Consider the following 17,981-nt stretch of genomic DNA (forward strand, 5'->3'; position numbering starts at 1 on the left):
AGTCCAAGATGATATCTACATGAGTATTCAGTCCATTACAAGTTAAAAGCAGAAAGAATGGAATAAGTTATTTTCAAACTGGTGGAAAATGATCCTACATGTGGACTTTCATTGCTTGGTCAGTTTACTGGTATTAAAATTGATTCCACAATCTGCAGAAAGATTTAACAAGATGAACAATGAGGTTGTTAACATGTGAAACAAATTGTGATTTTATTGTGTACTTATTAAAATAACATGTCAAACAATTGATTAAAGGCCCTATACTAAAGCTTAAAGCCTTATTAAGCAGTTTAACCCAAAATGGCTTCTGTTAGGTGGACAGGAAGTGTCAGTTCTCCATGGTGAAAGACAAAAGACTGAAGTCGGAGGTTTTAAATTCCAAAATAAAAAACAATTTTTTAGGTTGTTTTGATCAATTCAGTGCAACTTGTGCCAAAATAAAACGTAAAGAATATTCCTCCGACACACAGAATGTCATTATCAGGCCAGGAAATCAGGCTTGTTGTGCAGCGATGTCACTTCCTGTGTTTGAATGGCGCAGATAAAATAGAAAAAAATGAACAAAATGTTCACTTTTGACAGTATGTGCATTGACTGCTCTTCTTTTGTAGTTTTTTTTTACTAAATTTTAAACTAATCTTTTATTTAATGAGAAAAATTCTATATATTAGAACGTTCACTAATGTAATAATTTGCAAAATCTGTTATCTTCATTCTCTCCTATTTACATTAGGTTTTTGAGAATTTTTTGTTTGTTTTGCACATCATATCTTCGTCTAGTTTTTGAGCAAATGAATCTTTTAATTTAAGCTAAACTGAACATGACCTTTAAACAAATGGTTACCTAAAACCGTTTAACTGGGGTGTCTTTTCATGAGTCACCTTAGTTTAAGGAAGTTAAACTAAGTGTCAAAACATTGTGTGGGAAGTGTCAAAATATTTGTGGTAGTACTTATTCTTTAGCTATGATGTTTCTCAGATGAAGATAAAAAAAGTGACCATGAGCTCACAGAACAGGAAACTAGCGCTACTGATCGGAAATTTCAGTGATATGAAAAGAACGTGTTAGTGTCAGAGCTGGACGTTACGAAGCAACACTCTGTGCTTGTTTGTGAACTTTTAACATTAATAATGACAAAAGTTTTAGGTTTTATTTTAGTGATGAATGCACTTCTCTGCTGCAGACATGCTGAAGGTATTTTCTCTTTTATTCTTCATATTTATTTATAATCTCAGGATGAACCACGTCTGTATAAACTGCATGATAAATGTGCTAAATGTGTTGTGCTGCGTTTTAGGCGCAATTCTGACTATTGATCCCAACTGGTCGACTTTTCATCCTGGAGAGAGCGTGACGTTCATTTGTGACATGAATGAAGGCAAAGACACCGACTGGGAATATGAGATAAAAAAAAATGGAGAACAATTTCTTCGCTCCAACCCGTACAAAAGCTTCACATTACTACCTATCCAAATCGATCACAGTGATGAATACCAGTGTTGTGGACTCAGGAAGAGCTCTGGTGATACCAAGTGCAGTGATACTGTCTCTTTAACTGTTACTGGTGAGTCCAAATGATCTTATTCAACCAGATTTGTACATTGTTGAGAGTTGTGTAGCTAATACACATGTTTACTCCTCTGTAAGTTAAATCTATATGCAGAAAATCACTTTAGCTTTTTTTTTGTTCCTAGTTATTTTTCATTAGGTGAGCTAATCACAGAATAGCATAAATTGTTTGTCATCTTTTGTTTTCTCTTCTTTTTCTTTCTTTTTTTTATTTGGGTTTTTAAATTAAGATAACTATTTCAAGATAACACGTGATTCCCATTAGAGAAACTCAATTATAGATTTTTGTCATATATTATGATGAGACATTTGAATATTTGTTCTCAGTCTGACTGAACAATAACTAAACATATTAACTGACGTTTTTATTTCATTTCATTAACATCAGCTCAACCCAAACCCACACTGACTGCAGGTCCTACAACCATACCAGTAGGGGGCAGTGTGACACTGAGCTGCTCTCTGCCCTCTGCTGGATGGAAATACAAATGGTACATAAGGACCAAAAACACACCTGAAGTTCAACTCACTGATGAAGAAAACAGAGATATTAATGTAGCACAAGCAGGAATATACCGATGTCTGGGAATGAGAGGAAATGAAAACTATCAAAGTCTTGTAAGTGACGAAGTCAGCATCACAATAAGCTGTAAGTTCAATTATTTATTTTAAATGCAGTTGATTATTCTTTACTTTTTAGCTTAAACTCATGAGGTGTTTTTAATTTATTTTTATGTTTTGGTTTGTTTTCAACTGTCCATATCTGATGGAAACAGTTTCCAACAAGGTTGTTGTGACTCGACAACCAAACTGGCCTCAGATGTTCAGTGGTGAGTCGATCACTCTGACATGTGAGGTCCAGGGAGGAGAAACCACTGATTGGACGTGTGAATGGAGGAGAGATGGGAAAACTGTAAAAATGGGAAATGATAAACATCTGACTGTCAATGTTAATGAGTCCAGTAGTGAAGAGTACATGTGTCAGTGTAGACGCAGAGACGACTGGCATTCTTGACAAAGTGGAGTGAAAAGATCCCAGTGTCTGTGTCAGGTGAGTCATATTTTTTTTTCGTCATGACCAGCCCAACATGTAATAAAACCAGGCAGCTGGTTTTGGTCGGAGCCCAAAGACTAGCTGAGCGTCGTCCGGAAAAGTCAGTTCAAAACCCTTTGAACTGCCTTGTTGCTGAAATGTGCTCTGCAAATTCAAAACACAGTTTAAATATTCTGATTATATTCCATTCAAGTGATAAGGTATTTGTGTTTTTTTTCTCTCTCTCTGCTGGTGTCTAATCATGGGAAAACAATCTTATCCTCATCGCAAACAAATGTGGCACTGATTGAAAATGCACTGTCACGCTGGCCCCTCCTGTTTGATTTTAACTGTAGCTGCACATTTTATTCTCAATAGAAAAGATATATGTGGAAATGATATAAATGGCTAAAAGTTCTAAATATTTTCACTAATATATGACTTTGAAGTAGCATGTCAAGAAGTTTGCAGTGAAAAAGCTAATATATGAAAAGCTTTTAAGATGTTTTTTCATTGTTTTCCATTAGGTGAGTATGTTGTTGATGTAGTGTAAATCTAAGAGTCAATGCATAATAAACAAAAACATTTTGTCAAAAGACTGCACATGAGATGAAAACCTAATAAAAAATGACTACCCACAAAAAGAAACAATTTGCAAATAGGAAAAATGTTTTCTTTCTTTCTTTCTAAAGAAAATACTTTTTTTCCCTTTAAATGAACATTTAGGCGATAGAAACAACATTATGTTAATGAGACCTAACATTGATAATGGTATTCATATATTTCTGTAAACCTTTCTATGATTATATTTAAACTGCATAGTGTGTGTTCAAAGGAACATGGAGGACGTCCAGATTTAGTTGCTATGGATACGTATCTATCAGTTGGTTGTAGGTGGGGATTCTGCTCAGCTGGGGGACAAAATGTGTCTGAAGACATTTTTTGTTGAGTTTTATTTTCATTTTAGTTTACATTTTAGGTTCTACATGTAAACTCTATTTTTCTAATAACTGAGTAAGAAGTAAATGAGATTGTAAAAAAAAAAACCAAAATGAACATGACACTGTTCTTTCCAGTAACAGTGTCCACTCCTGTCAGCTCTTCATCTGATGTCCTTATGATCATCGGACCTGTCGGTGGAATCCTCCTGGTTCTTCTTCTGGTGTTACTGTGGTACTACAGGCGGTCCAAAGGTGAGATTGGTCATTGTTAAGGTATAGTAACAATATTTGAACGATGAAGTATTAAGAGAATATATTTGTTGTTCACAGATTTACGCTGCCGCTGGTCAGTAAAGCGCATCACTTCACCTCAAATATCTAAAATTGATACATTTTTGTGAAAAGATTTACACCATTTACACTGTTTTAGGTGGAAGCTGTTAAAAATCAGCTGCGGAGTAAATAATGGATTCAACAAGAATGACACCAATGAGAGCAGCTCTCCTCTGCATGGTCAGAAATTAAACAATTTTTGTCCTTAATACTCTAGACATTTTTAGCTATGTTATCATTTGTATCGATAAGATTGCGTTTACATATTCAGTAAGGAAAGCTTTAGAATTTGCTCAGTGAAATCAACAAATGGCTGCGTGTGAGTTAATGCAATATTCTATTCACTTTTTTTCCTGCACTGTAGGTGACGATCATATCTACGAGTCGGTCAACTTCTCAGACTCCAGTGGAAATGGTAAAGTGAATCTTTTCCACCAGATATAACTGCTGCATGTTCAAATGCAGGCAACTGATCTGAAAAATCCTGAAATGTTTCAGTGGCAGACAAACCCAGAGATGCAACCTACTCTCTCATTGAACTGAAAAACTTTGGGAAAGAGAGTAAGTCACAAAAACAACTTAAAGAAGAAAAATATCAGCCTAGTTTAGATCACTTTGTTTTTTGTTTGTTTTTTTAGAAATTGTGACTTGTTTATTTGAACAGGTATCCCAAATGAACCAGTAGGGGCGCTGTTTACTATCGTCTGGAATCAGGAATGAAAGGTACAGTCAACTCCAACTTAATATTTTACTTTCCATCGCTATCGACCAATGTTTGACAAAAACAAAGCTTCTTTTTGTGACAAAATAGAAATGCTTAAATGTTTTTACACACTGTAACCCGTCTTGATGTAAGTAAAAATATAAATATTTAGACATGTGATACAATATTCAAAAATAAAATAAACCGAAAGTGAATTTGTGCTTATTACCTACTTGTATTTAGAATTAAGAATTTACAGGAAAAATTATTGTAGGAATGTAAAGTTTAAATCGAGTAAAAAAAAAAAGTAATTTGTGTATGAAAAAGTACATTGAAGTCTTACAGTCGTTGTCCTTTCACAGGTAGGGGGCGCCCTGGAGCAAAAGAAGAGGCTGTTTATTCAGAAATCAACTCAGGACCAGAGAACAATAACACCATCTAGGTGTAGTTCAGTCTACAGCTTCTAACTCATGTCATTTTTGTAGGATCTATTGTGACAAGCCAAATATTAACCTTTCATAAAACTGATTTTAACTGTTGCTTTGTATGTGTTAAAATAATCCCTCTCAACATTCCCAGTTATTTATTATACTGGTAATTCTGCTTTACTTTGCTTTAATATACAGAGTGAGTATATTAGTTACACACTCTGTATAAAAATACATGATTCATGAAATCAAACAAAACTTTTCCTGTTTTGAGTTAATTAAAATTACTCAAATTCTTTTTAATTTCTCAACAGTACAATGGTAAACACGGGGGATATGTAAAAATATGTTTATCCTTAAAATTCAAACATTTTTTTTTTTTTTTTTTTTTAATATTTGGATGAACTTTCGTCTAACTGTATGAATTAGGTAAATTTGTAAATTTGGTGTCTTTCTGTTTGCTTCTCAAAGTGGTTTTCTGAAATTTTAAGCAAATGTGAGTAGTGGAACATGAGTATTTTTATGATTAAAGTTCAGTATTAACAAATGACATATTTTTCATGTTCCATGAGATGCAATTTAATACTCAACTGTGTAATTTACAAACTGTGTCACAAGACTGTGACGCAGTTTGTAAATTGGTGTATGTTTTTATAGAAATGTGCATAAATATCTAGATGTATAAATGTATAAACATGAATAAATGACATAGTCTCTACAACACAGAGACGTTATTCAGGTATTCATTAAATAGTAGGTAGTGTTTGATCATTTTCTTTATTGTCTCACACAAACAAATGAGGAAATGAACAATTTGACAGTAATTGTAAATCAAATGTAATATTTTAATAAATCACATTTTATATTACTACTATATTTTATAGTGCTACACAGGGCTGTTGTGGATATTTTGAAATTTTTAGTATTGTCAAAAGTAATTATAATTAAACACTTACATAAATACCCTGTTCTACATAAACATTATTTATTTAAATGATTCATTACCAAAAATAGACGCTGTGTTCTGTCCCTGACTTGTGTTTACAGCTAGTGGCCAGCAGATGGAGACATTAAGTCATAGTTTTCCAAGTTATCGGTCCAGAAACTGGCCGCCAGTTCAATAATGTGACGCAGGAATAAAACTTGTGTGTCTTCATGATTCTGCTGCTTCACATGAACCTGATCCATCCAGTGTGTTTGGGCTGTGGAGGAAACGGCAACAATGACAAACAGCTCCAATTATCACAGTGTGTTAATTTATTATTATTTGTTCAGGATTTGTTCTGTATAGAGTATAGAGTGACAAACCTGCATGCTGCTTTAAGAAATAATAGATGACCGAAGACTAATTTAAAAAAAAAAGAAAAGCTAAGTGCTTTAATGAAAGCAGTTTTTGTTTTTTGCTCTTTCTAGGTTTTAAGTATCAGGAGGAAAATAAAAGAAACATCAATTCATTTTTTACAATATTGTTATTTTTAGAGAGTTGAAAAATTAAAACAGTGGAGTAGCAGTTGGAGATACAATACCTGATACAAAATCAATTAAAATGCATTTTCCAGTTATTGAAAGTATATATTAACAATAAAAAACAGAAAAGAAAAGTGTGTTTTACTTCATTTCCTGATAACAACAGTGAACATTATTTATTTAATCTGTGAATCTTGGTGGGGGGAAAAATCCCACCTTCTTCTGTCAGTGACTTGTGCTTACAGATAGTGGCCAGCAGATGGTGCTATTAAGTAGTCATTTCTGTCAGAGTTCCAGTAAAGGGCTGAATGTCCGGTGATCCATCCAGGAAGAAAACTTGTGTGTCTGCAGGATTCTGCTGCTTCACATGAACCTGCTCCATCCAGTCTGATTGGCTGTGGAGGAAACGGCAGCAGAACATCTCACACATCCATCATCAAGCTCAACATCCTCATCCTCACTGAAAACACAGCTGCTGCCTGAAGCTGCAACAACCATGTTAGCTTAGCACAAACAACAATTCAGAGAGTCTTGAAACACATATTATTTCTTCTGAAACTAGAATAAATGGGACAATTTTTAGATTCAGTTGAATGGACAATTTAGATTAAAACACCAGGAAGGAAGTGCCAGACCTAAACTCTGAAACAATGGCCTGCAGTCTGTATTCAAAAGCCTGCCACAAGAGGGCAGTGCTGAGTCGTCATACTATTAAAGAGAACTTCTGCTTCTTTGGTCAACATTTCTTGAGCAGGATGTCACTGAAGATGAAGCTCAGCACATTTGCAATTGTATTTATAGAGTTTCTGCAGGACACTCTGTAATGTTTCCTCGTCTCTTGGTGGAAGATCTGGACTAAAGTGAAATATTTAGTAAAGAAAACTGAAAATTAAGTAACATCAGAAAACCAAATGCTTTTCCACGACCTCACAGCCAAAACCCATGCTGGGTTAGCAGAGCTGCTAACGGCTTCTTTATGCTGAGCTAAGAAATTAATATATGACATATTGTAGATGAGGCTAAAGTTAGGATCAGGTTAAAGGTCAGTGTGTGGTGTAGGTTTGACTGATATCATTGTTAGAGGATTATTCTGCTGAAAATAAGATTTTCCATCCTTCTTCTTGTATCACAAACAGACGCTGCTAAATGAAACACAGAAACTTTTTTTCACTCTCCGTACATTTTTAGAGTTTCTTCTTAAATCTATTTAAATCTAATAGCTCTGAGGCTATAAGTGATTTACTTTTGTGTGTTTTTGTCAGGCAGAAATTTATTTATACCCCCTTAGGGTCCAACAGGTTAAACTCCAAACTATTTCACACTGTCTGATCTCATGTCTGTTTATTCACACCTAAGACCTTATATATCTGTGATAGGTGAGATCATTCTCACCATCACTTGTTTTAGATGAAAAGGGGATTTTATGGTTTGTTTGCCAGAGAGTTCGCACGCAACACAAACCAAGTAGTGAATTAAACACTTAAACTATTCATGTGTTACAATAATGCTGTTTACAGTTTATTTAAAGTGAATTTCATTTTATGGTTTTAAAAAAAGCAGAAGAAGCTTATCTATTGATTTTATTTTTTATTAACTCTTTTGCAAAAAAAAAAGAAAAAAAAGTCCTGTGCTTCTTTTACCACAACTTGTCATCATTGGAGCGGAAACATCACAGCAGAAACTCAGTGCAGTGATGTCAGTGTTTAAAATAAACGTTGTCCCGTCATTCTCAGATAAAACGTTGATCCTGTTTCAGACGGCTCCATTTCTCTAGAGACGTTGCAGAGGCAGCATGTTATGAAAGGAAGATTATTGGACCAAAGCAGAGCAACACATGGTTCCAGGTTGAGGTCAGGATGGGGAACACCTCACCCAGGGTTCTGGTCTCACTCTGTAAGTAGATCACTTTATCTGTATGAATGATGCAGATTAGAAGAACATCGTCTTTGACATCTTGTCTGCTGTAATATCTACTTTATCTTCCATTGTATTTGTGTAGCTTTACTTAGTATAACCATTTGTTCTTGATGTGTTTGCTGCAACTTCAAACAGGTTATTTCAGTGACAAATTACTAACACAAACATTTCTGTGCAAACATTTTGAAAAGCTGTTTATTGTAAAATCAGACTTTAGCACAGAACTTTATATCCCATACAACTAATGTGGGAGAAATGAAAATATTATATAACAAAGATGAAAAATGAAACATGATCTGATACAAGAGACTTAAATTATTCATTAAAAACTTTTATCACGTTTTTACCAGTAGAGATGAGTGTGAAGTTTCCGTAGCCGTGCAGAACGTCTGCAGATGTTCTGTCTTCAGTCAGGATGTGAAGTTTATAAAATGAAGTTTTAACTCATCAGAAAAACAACAATAAACTAAAACATTTGATCTTATTCTTATCAGAACAAATAAATACTCAATATATTTATCATAGTTGCATTTATTTAACAGGTAAACAGAGTCATAGCTGAGTGTGAGGGTTTGGCAAATATTTTTGATTTAATTTAATTAATTTATTATTTATGCTGATGAACTTTCAACCTTTATTTCAGTGCTGAACACACTGCTCTGCTGTGGACAAACTCTTGGTAATTTCAGCCTTTAATCTGTTTTTAATCATTTATCCTCTCAGGAACAGAATCCAGTTTATCTTTTATATCAGATATTATTCTGTGTTATCTTTTAATTTTTATCTTGATGTGTTTTTGTTATAAATCAAAAGACAAACTTGCTGAATGTTGGTTCTGTTATAGATCCTGTGCTGACTGTTGAACCCAACTGGTTGAATTTTTATGTTGGAGAGATTGTTACATTTATCTGTGACATGAATGTAGGAAGAGACACTGACTGGAAATACCGGCTTTAAAGGAATGGTCAAGAATTTGTTCCCTATCAGTCAGATAAACGTTTCAGTTTTCAACGTATATCTACTAGTTATAGACATGAATTTCAGTGCTGTGTATGCTGGAAGGGTTCATCTGACAATAAGTGCAGTAAAACTGTCACTGTTACTGTCTCAGGTAAGACCTGAATATTTTAAAGAATTACAAAGTTTTATATCAGCCCTAAAAAAAAACATGCATTTGCTATCTGTATTTTATTTCATTATTTCAAGCAGATTTTTTTGTTGATAAAATAGTGTCTGAAATATGACACATACATAATTACTGGGTTTGATTTTTATAAAGTCAAGTGAGACACAAATTTCAAAAAGAGCAACAAAACAAAGAAAATATTATTTACCTTAATGTGAATATATAGATTTGCTTAATTGTAGAGTTAACCACATTATCTTTTCAGAAAAAGAGAATGAACTCTTTCATGTTATTTAATTAAACAATTTCAAACTAATTCTTTTTCTATTTTACTTTCTAAAAAGTATCTATAATAAGCAAAGATGACAATAAAATGCATTTACAGATTTTTCACATATTTACTTTTCTGAGAGAAGCATCACTCTTTACAATAAGCTTTTAATTGCAGTATTTTATATAAAATCAAATATTTGTTTTTATAACATCAGACAGACCCATGGCCACATTGACAGCAGGTTCAACAACCATACCAGTAGGGGGCAGTGTGATACTGAGCTGCTCAGTGGAGCCCTCTGCTGGATGGAAGTACAGATGGTTCAGACGGACCTCAGTCACTTCTTTTGTTGAATTCAACACAAAATGAAGAAAACAGAGAAATCACTGTGACACAAGGAGGAATCTATAAGTGTGATGGAAAGAGAGGAAATCCCTCATTCTACAGTCATTCAAGCCATGAGAACATCATTGAAATAATGTGTAAGATTTTTTAAAGACTTTTAGAAACTAAAAGTATGAAATTAATATTTCTCATGTGATTTGAGTTTTCTCTTCTTATCTGATGTAAACAGTTTCCAACAAGGTTTTTGTGACTCGACAACCAAACTGGCCTCAGATGTTCAGTGGTGAGTCGATCACTCTGACATGTGAGGTCCAGGGAGGAGGAACCACTGAGTGGACGTGTGAATGGAGGAGATCTGGGTCAATAATACACAAGACAGACAGTAAAGACTGGACTTTCATTGTCTCTGAGTCCAGCAGTGGAAACTACATGTGTCAGTGTAGAAGCAGAGATGACTGGTATTCTTCAACACAGAGGAGTGAAACCATCAGACTGTCTGTATCAAGTAAGTTGACACTTGTAAATGAAAATGTGGCTGATTTAGTCCATAGTTGAGTTGTCAGAATTAATGCTTAACTCCCACACTCACATACAACACACACACACACAGATTGAACCTTTCTATTAGAAAAAGTTTCTATATCAGGTTTCTTTTGTGAAGTCTCACAATAATCAGAGGCTGGTTGTTAATCTGTATGGCTGAAACGATGAATAACTACCAGAATAATTCATATTAATGAAGTTCTACATTGTTGACATATTTTCAGTAATTTTCCGATCTACTCATTTATTTCAGTTAACGAGTCTGTAGCTTGTTCTGCTACAAGACTTGTATGTTTTTTAAATTATTGAAAATTAACCAATTTTAATTCATGTTAACAGGAGATAAACCTGGAGCCAAACTGACAGCAGGTTCATCAACCATACCAGTAGGGGGCAGTGTGACACTGAGCTGCTCAGTGGAGCCCTCTGCTGGATGGAAGTACAAATGGTTCAGGCGGACCTCAGATTCTTCTTTTGTTGAATTCAGCAGAAATAATGAAGAAAACAGAGAAATCACTGTGACACAAGGAGGAATCTATAAGTGTGATGGAAAGAGAGGAAATCCCTCATTCTACAGTCATTCAAGCCTTGAGAACATCATTGAAATAATGTGTAAGTTTTTTCTATAAGACTGTTTGAAACTAAAACTATGAAATTAAAATTTCTCATGTGATTTAATTTTTCTGCCCATATCTGATGTAAACAGTTTCCAACAAGGTTTTTGTGACTCGACAACCAAACGGTTCTCATGTCTTCAGTGGTGAGTCGATCACTCTGACATGTGAGGTCCAGGGAGGAGAAACCACTGAGTGGACGTGTGAATGGAGGAGATCTGGGTCAATAATACAGTGGACAGACAGTAAAGACTGGACTTTCAATGTCTCTGAGTCCAGCAGTGGAAACTACATGTGTCAGTGTAGAAGCAGAGATGACTGGTATTCTTCAACACAGTGGAGTGAAACCATAACAGGTGATTTAATTGTTGTTTTTTTCTGAACAGATTGTAGAAAAAATGTTTTCCTGATATGTTGGATTAAATGAAGTTTCTTCCCTGGACAGACCAGAATAAAACTGACTAGGCCTAATTTGAGTTATGAATTTTTAACTGCAGAAAACAAGGAGCTGATTTTTATTGTTCACTTCCTTTAACAAGTTACAATAATAAAACCACAACTGTTATAGTTTGTGTTGCTATGTGCACATTGTTCCCAAAGTTGTTTTTATCTAAAGAATAAAACAGAAAACTTCTAGTAGTTAACAAGTTGAGTGTTGAACTATTTTAGTCAGATTTCTCTTTAAATGTCTTTTTGTTTAGATTAAGCAGCTCATTGTTGTGATACAAGTTTGTTTGACCTGGTCTGAACTGTGAGGATAGATCAGCAAAACTAAATGCAGCAGGATTCCTTTAATAACATCAATATTCACTCATATTAGTTTCTTATGATATTATGATCTCTGATACAGTTACATCACTACTACCTCAAAATAACAGTAGATAACTTTTTTTCAGCAAAATTAGAGTAAAACATTTTCTAACTGGCCACTGTGAGGATGTGGTTTTATTCTCTGTGTGTTAATTTAGTTCCTGTCTCTCTGGCCATTATTGCTCCCAGCTGTCTCTATTGTTCCCTGATTACCTTCCCTGTGTATTTAATCCCATCTGTGTTTCCCTGTCGGGTCCTAGTCTAAAGTCTAAAGTCATGTGTCGTCTACCTTTCCCTCGTTCGAGTCCAGTTTGTATTCCAGTTGCTACCAGTGTTTGAGCTCTTTGCCTTATTGCTCACCTGTGCTGCCTGGACTTTGTATTTTGTGATTTCTTCATTAAAACCATCATCATTTGCTCTACAACCTGGGTCCACCGCGTCGTCCTCACCACTCAATAACCACAGTTTGTAACAGCCACATCTAAATGATCAAAAACGCCTGAAAAGGTTTAACCAAATTAAAGCAGCTGCTGTTCTTGAACCATTTGGAGTAAATGCAAAAGCTTGGTCTCTTACGATGTCAAAATGTCAAATAAGATGTTTATATATTTTATTTTTGCAGTCAAAAATCCTTCAACTGTAATTAATATGCAGATATTAAGTTTGTGACACAAACAAATTAGAAACTTTTTGCTTTGCCAAAACTTTTCATGTCTATTTCTATGTAACATTGAGTGTTGAATGTTTGGACTGGACAATAAAATGAAAATGTAGAATTAAGTATTCTGTTTGTGGATTTAAAAATTGATCAAAATCGTGCAAAAAAAAAAATGGACATGTTCATGTGTGTGAGTGTTTTTCTATGTTCTCCAGATACTTAATGTGAAATTTCATTAGAGAAATGGCACATCTGGACAACAACTGGACAACGTCTGATATATAAACTTCAAATGACTGAAACTCCTCAGTGATTCAACATACAGTCATCACTGAGGCTCTAATGAAAGATAATAACTAGAGGAATGTCTTATAATTATAGACATATAAACACAATAAAATAGTCGTTACAATATTGTGCATTGTACAAATAAAAGTCAGAAAAATGACCTGCACCCTGTTAAACCCACCAGGTGGGATAGATCTGTCCTCTGAGCTGAACAGATGTTTTTTATTACTTCATTACATAGAATCACAATTTAACAATATCAAGTTAAAGCTGCAGTTTGTAATTTTAATAAACACACTAATAAAATGTTTCTGTTGCTGTTGAATAAAATGAGGACTAAAATAAATGTTTTATGATTTATTGTTTTTCCAGTAACTGTATCCAGTCCTGTCATCTCTTCATTTCCTGTGATGTTGATCGTTGGACCAGTTAGTGGAATCGTTCTCATTGTCCTCCTGCTCTTGTTGTGGCGCTGCAGACGGTCCAAAGGTCAGAACATTTTCTTCTCATTTTATTGCTTCTAACCTGAAATAATGTGTTATTGAATCACGTGTATTAAAATATGACTTTTGAAATTCGGTTCATCAATTTAATTCTGTTGTCGATGATCTAAATGGCTTTTTTTATCTTCTCCAGATTTGAGCTGCATCAGGTCAGAATGAAATATCTGTTCTTTCATCATAGTCATAAACTCTTGATCTTTGTTTCATAGTTAAATTTTATCCACTTTAATATTTTTAGGTCATTTCAGTCTGAAAGCAGCAGCCAGAGGCCGACCACTAATCATGGAGTGAACCAGACTGAAAGTGATTACAGCTTTCTGCTGCATGGTTAGTCACAGAATAAACATCAGTATTAATTTGGACATAACATCACTTTGTTGTAACTTTTTCTTCATAATAAAACAGTTTTATTAAATGTATAAAATATCAAAGTGTCTACTTTAAGAGTCATTCCTTCTGACAAACACAAAACAACAAAGTGAAACACCTGATATTTTGTTTGCTGAGCTTAATTTTTATGTCAGAATTAATCTACAGATATTATGGTTCTGCTGCTCAGTATGACAACATATAATTATATTATAACCATGAGTTTGGTTCATAAAAACAATTCAAAGTTGTAACAAGCTCACAATTATCCCCATCAGGAATGAAATGATAAACATAGTATCCGAGCATCTACAAAATAGATCTTATTAATTTACTTAACTGTGAAAGAGGACATTACCTGTCCGGATCACTAGAAGAAAATTTACAAAAAACAGAAACAAAAATTCAGCGGACCTAAATCAAACCTCAGACTGAAGAACTTTTGGCCTCCAAGTCACTTAAACTAGCTCTTTTAAATGCCAGATCTCTCTGTGCTAAAGCTCTATTCATTAATGATTTCATCACTGAGCTTAATATCAATGTTATGTTTCTGACAGAAACATGGTTGAATGACAATAATGAACCGATCGTACTAATTGAATCACCGCCTCCAAACTACAGTTTCTTCAGTGAGAATAGAAAACATAAAAAAGGAGGAGGCGTGGCTTCAGTATTTAAGAATACCATAAATTGTAGTAAACTTTCCTTGGGTCACTTCGCCTGTTTTGAGTATCTTGGAATTGAGGTTAAAGGCCACAAACTAACTTTGACACTAACTTCATACAAAACTCCAACATACATGGAAAATTTCTTTACTAACTTGAATGAGCTTTTATCTCTCATATGTATTGATTATGATTGTTTAATAATTGTCGGTGATTTCAACATTCATGTTGACAACCCCCAAGACAGAGGGGCAAAAAAACTTTCTAATATTTTACAGACTTTTGGTCTAACGCAACATGTCAAACAAGCAACACACACTGGACCTGGTTATCAGTAAGGGGGTGAATATTTCCAATGTCTCTTTTAAAGTTTTAAAGTCCCTCCACTGGCTCCCTATAGCTCAAAGAATAGACTTTAAAATACTGTTGTTAGTTTATAAATCACTGAACGGCTCAGCAACACAATACATTAAAGATCTGCTTTTATTGTATCAACCTTCCAGACCTCTCAGGTCTTCTGGTTCTGGTTCTGCTCTGCATCCCCAGAACCAGAACCAAACGAGGAGAAGCAGCTTTCAGCATCTATGCACCACAAGTCTGGAACAAACTTCCAGAAAACTGTAAAACAGCTGAAACACCGACTTCCTTTAAATCTCAACTGAAAACCCACCTGTTTAGAATTGTATTTGAAATGTAATCAATTACAAATTTATTGATGGAACTTGACTTAATGATTGATTCTATATTGCATTGTGATTCTGTGTTTGATATGATGTAAAGCACTTTGAAATGCCTTGCTGCTGAAATGTGCTATACAAATAAAATTTGATTGATTGATTGATTGATAATTGCATTCAGATACAAACTTTTCTTTGACATTTTTTTACATCTACTTTAGACCTCCTGATCCAGAAGAAGGTTCTGTTTACATTAATGTGAGACCAGATAATTACAGCTCAGCATGAAGGTCAGATAAACACCTGATTGATTAGATTGTTACTGATCATTTTATCTTCTAATGTGGCTCCAGTTTCTGTCTTGGACTCTGGCTTAGGCTAAATATTATCATCTTTCATTTCAAGTCTTTATTGTCCGGTGGGTTTATTTTACATTTCTAAAGCAGACTTTTCAAAGGTTTTAAGCAGCATAGCTTTTACAACTGTGCTGTTCATAATAAATACAAGACTGTGACGCAGTTTGTATATTGAAGCCGGTTTTTATAGAAATGTGCATAAGTATATACATGTACAAATGTATAAACATGAATAAATGACATAGTTTCTACAACACAGTGATGTAATTCAGATATTCATTAAATAGTAGTGTTTCCTAATGGTCTTAATTGTTTTACTGCAGCACAAACAAATGAGAAAATGAACAATTTAACATTAATTGTAAATTAAATGTAATATTTTAATAAATCCCATTTTATTCTAAAAATGCACCGCTCCCAGTCAAAAACAACCAATCAGAGCTAGGAGGAGGGTCTTAGTGCTGTCAATCAATACTGCTCAATGTGCCGATGGTGGAAAAACATACTGTTTGGAAAAAAGGCCATCCACCTTCATCTGTGGCTGTGAAAGTAGCATTAGCATTGGTGGTAGCAAGAGAGCGATTGACAACACTAAGACCCTCCTCCTAGCTCTGATTGGTTGTTTCTGACTCAGTGATGTATTCTTGGTGTTAGCACTGGGAAAAGGCAGAGGAGCTTGTTTTTTTTTGTTTTTTTTCCACTTCATCTATCTTACATTAAATTGTCACGACATAAGTAGGAGTGTGTGTGTGTGTTTTTATTTAAGTAGATAAAAACACAAATATATATATATATATATATATATATATATATATATATAGTTTAATAAAAAGTTACATACTGGTTACATACAGCTGGTTTGATCTTTGTTTTGGTGGGGTTTTTTGGGGGTTTTTTTTCGACTCAACAGGACTTTGTGTTGGTCCAGAAGTGGTCACTGTTTACACTATTGTGAAAAAAGGATCTGCAGGTACTGATAATAAAACCCTTCTCATGGTTTGCTGACCAGGTTTTGTGTGTTTCCACTCCTATTTTAAAGATTTATCAATGGTGATGAACTCAGAGTATTTAAATTGTAATGGCACCTTGTCGTCACCTTAATCCTAATCTTTAGCTCCCTCCAGAGAATCTCCACAGTTATTACATCAGGACTCTGAATTACCCACTCCAAAATATTATTGCTCCAACCATGTTGGGACTAAACCTAAAAGTCAGAGAGGGGTTACAAATATGGGCTTGTAAAGCTACTGGCTGCATGCCTTCCGGTTTTACTCTGCGATGAATTAAGAGTCATAACATTTTACATTCTCAGATTGTTGTGTGTTTTCTGAAAAAGAAGTCCTCATTGTACTGTTGGAATTGTTTAAATACATTTTTAATGAATCCCATTACCCGTAGGCCCAACTTTGTAACTTCGAAATCTTGTGATGTCAATAAGATCAGTGGACCATTATTGTCAAAGTAAAGTAGTTAAGAATGCTGCCAATTGGTCACCTAGAAGGCCTAATGTTGTGTAACTGTATAATCCTTGATTATTTTCTTTACAGATAAATCCATAAACACTGTGTACTCCCAGATTGAAGGGAAAATGTTGGGACGATGAGTAAGACATTTGATTTACAGCAGCAGAACATAACTCAGTCAGAACGGGGTTTAACCTTCAGGTTTGTGTTTTTTTAACCATCTCAACAGAAGATCCACATGATCCACAAGAGGGCGCTGTTGGCTCCGACATGAAAACAGGTACAGTTAGTTCTAGCTGTCTTGCTTTGTTTTTACTGTAACTTGTCCTCATGCTATTAGACTTATTTTAATTACATGTAGTGGTATAGAAATATGTATATTTCTACACAAACAGTTTCTGGTCCACCATCCGGCATCTCAGGAGGGGGAAGCAGTACAGCACCACACTGTTTATAGTGGGGATGGTGATGTTAAACCCTAACCCTATACTTTGAAGACCTCCTCAATCCCACCAACATGCTTTCCAATGAGGAAACTGAGCCAGGGGACTTTGGGTTGGGCTCTCCAATCTCTGGGGATGAGGTCATGAGGTGGTTAAAAAGCTCCTCGGTGGCAAGGCCCTGGAGGTGGATGAGATCCCCCCGGAGTTCCTTAAAGCTCTGGATGTTGTAGGGTTGTGTTGGCTGACGCGACTCTGCAATATTGCATGGACATCAGGGGCAGCTCCCCTGGATTGGCAGACTGGGGTGGTGGTCCCCCTGTTCAAAAAGGGGGACCGGAGGGTGTGCTCTAATTATGGAGGGGTCACAAGTGTGGAACACTGGACCAGCTCTACCCCCTTGGCAGGGTCCTGGAGGGTGCATGGGATTTCGCCTAACCGGTCTACATGTGTTT

At 35.1% G+C, this 17,981-nt stretch overlaps 2 protein-coding genes and 1 long non-coding RNA gene across 3 annotated transcripts; all 3 read left to right on the forward strand.

Annotated features, from left to right (window-relative positions):
* Positions 1-835: 835 nt before the first annotated feature.
* On the forward strand, positions 836-2,588 carry LOC111607973 (B-cell receptor CD22-like). The gene is made up of 4 exons (XM_023330127.1): positions 836-1,198; positions 1,302-1,568; positions 1,962-2,222; positions 2,350-2,588. The coding sequence occupies exons 1-4, from the start codon at positions 1,135-1,137 to the stop codon at positions 2,586-2,588; spliced, it is 831 nt and encodes a 276-aa protein (XP_023185895.1). The 5' UTR covers positions 836-1,134.
* Positions 2,589-8,161: 5,573 nt separating this feature from the next.
* LOC111607972 lies at positions 8,162-10,153 on the forward strand. Its single transcript, XR_002752474.1, has 4 exons — positions 8,162-8,371; positions 9,039-9,074; positions 9,240-9,506; positions 10,010-10,153. It is a non-coding gene; the product is annotated as an uncharacterized LOC111607972 (long non-coding RNA).
* A 15-nt stretch (positions 10,154-10,168) lies between these two features.
* On the forward strand, positions 10,169-13,972 carry LOC111607971 (high affinity immunoglobulin gamma Fc receptor I-like). The gene is made up of 7 exons (XM_023330126.1): positions 10,169-10,277; positions 10,370-10,645; positions 11,023-11,295; positions 11,390-11,653; positions 13,426-13,542; positions 13,690-13,705; positions 13,795-13,972. The coding sequence occupies exons 1-7, from the start codon at positions 10,274-10,276 to the stop codon at positions 13,886-13,888; spliced, it is 1,044 nt and encodes a 347-aa protein (XP_023185894.1). The 5' UTR covers positions 10,169-10,273; the 3' UTR covers positions 13,889-13,972.
* Positions 13,973-17,981: the final 4,009 nt, after the last annotated feature.

This window comes from Xiphophorus maculatus, unplaced genomic scaffold, assembly GCF_002775205.1.
Source record: "Xiphophorus maculatus strain JP 163 A unplaced genomic scaffold, X_maculatus-5.0-male Unplaced_Scaffold_BN000207F, whole genome shotgun sequence".
Lineage (NCBI taxonomy): Eukaryota > Metazoa > Chordata > Actinopteri > Cyprinodontiformes > Poeciliidae > Xiphophorus > Xiphophorus maculatus.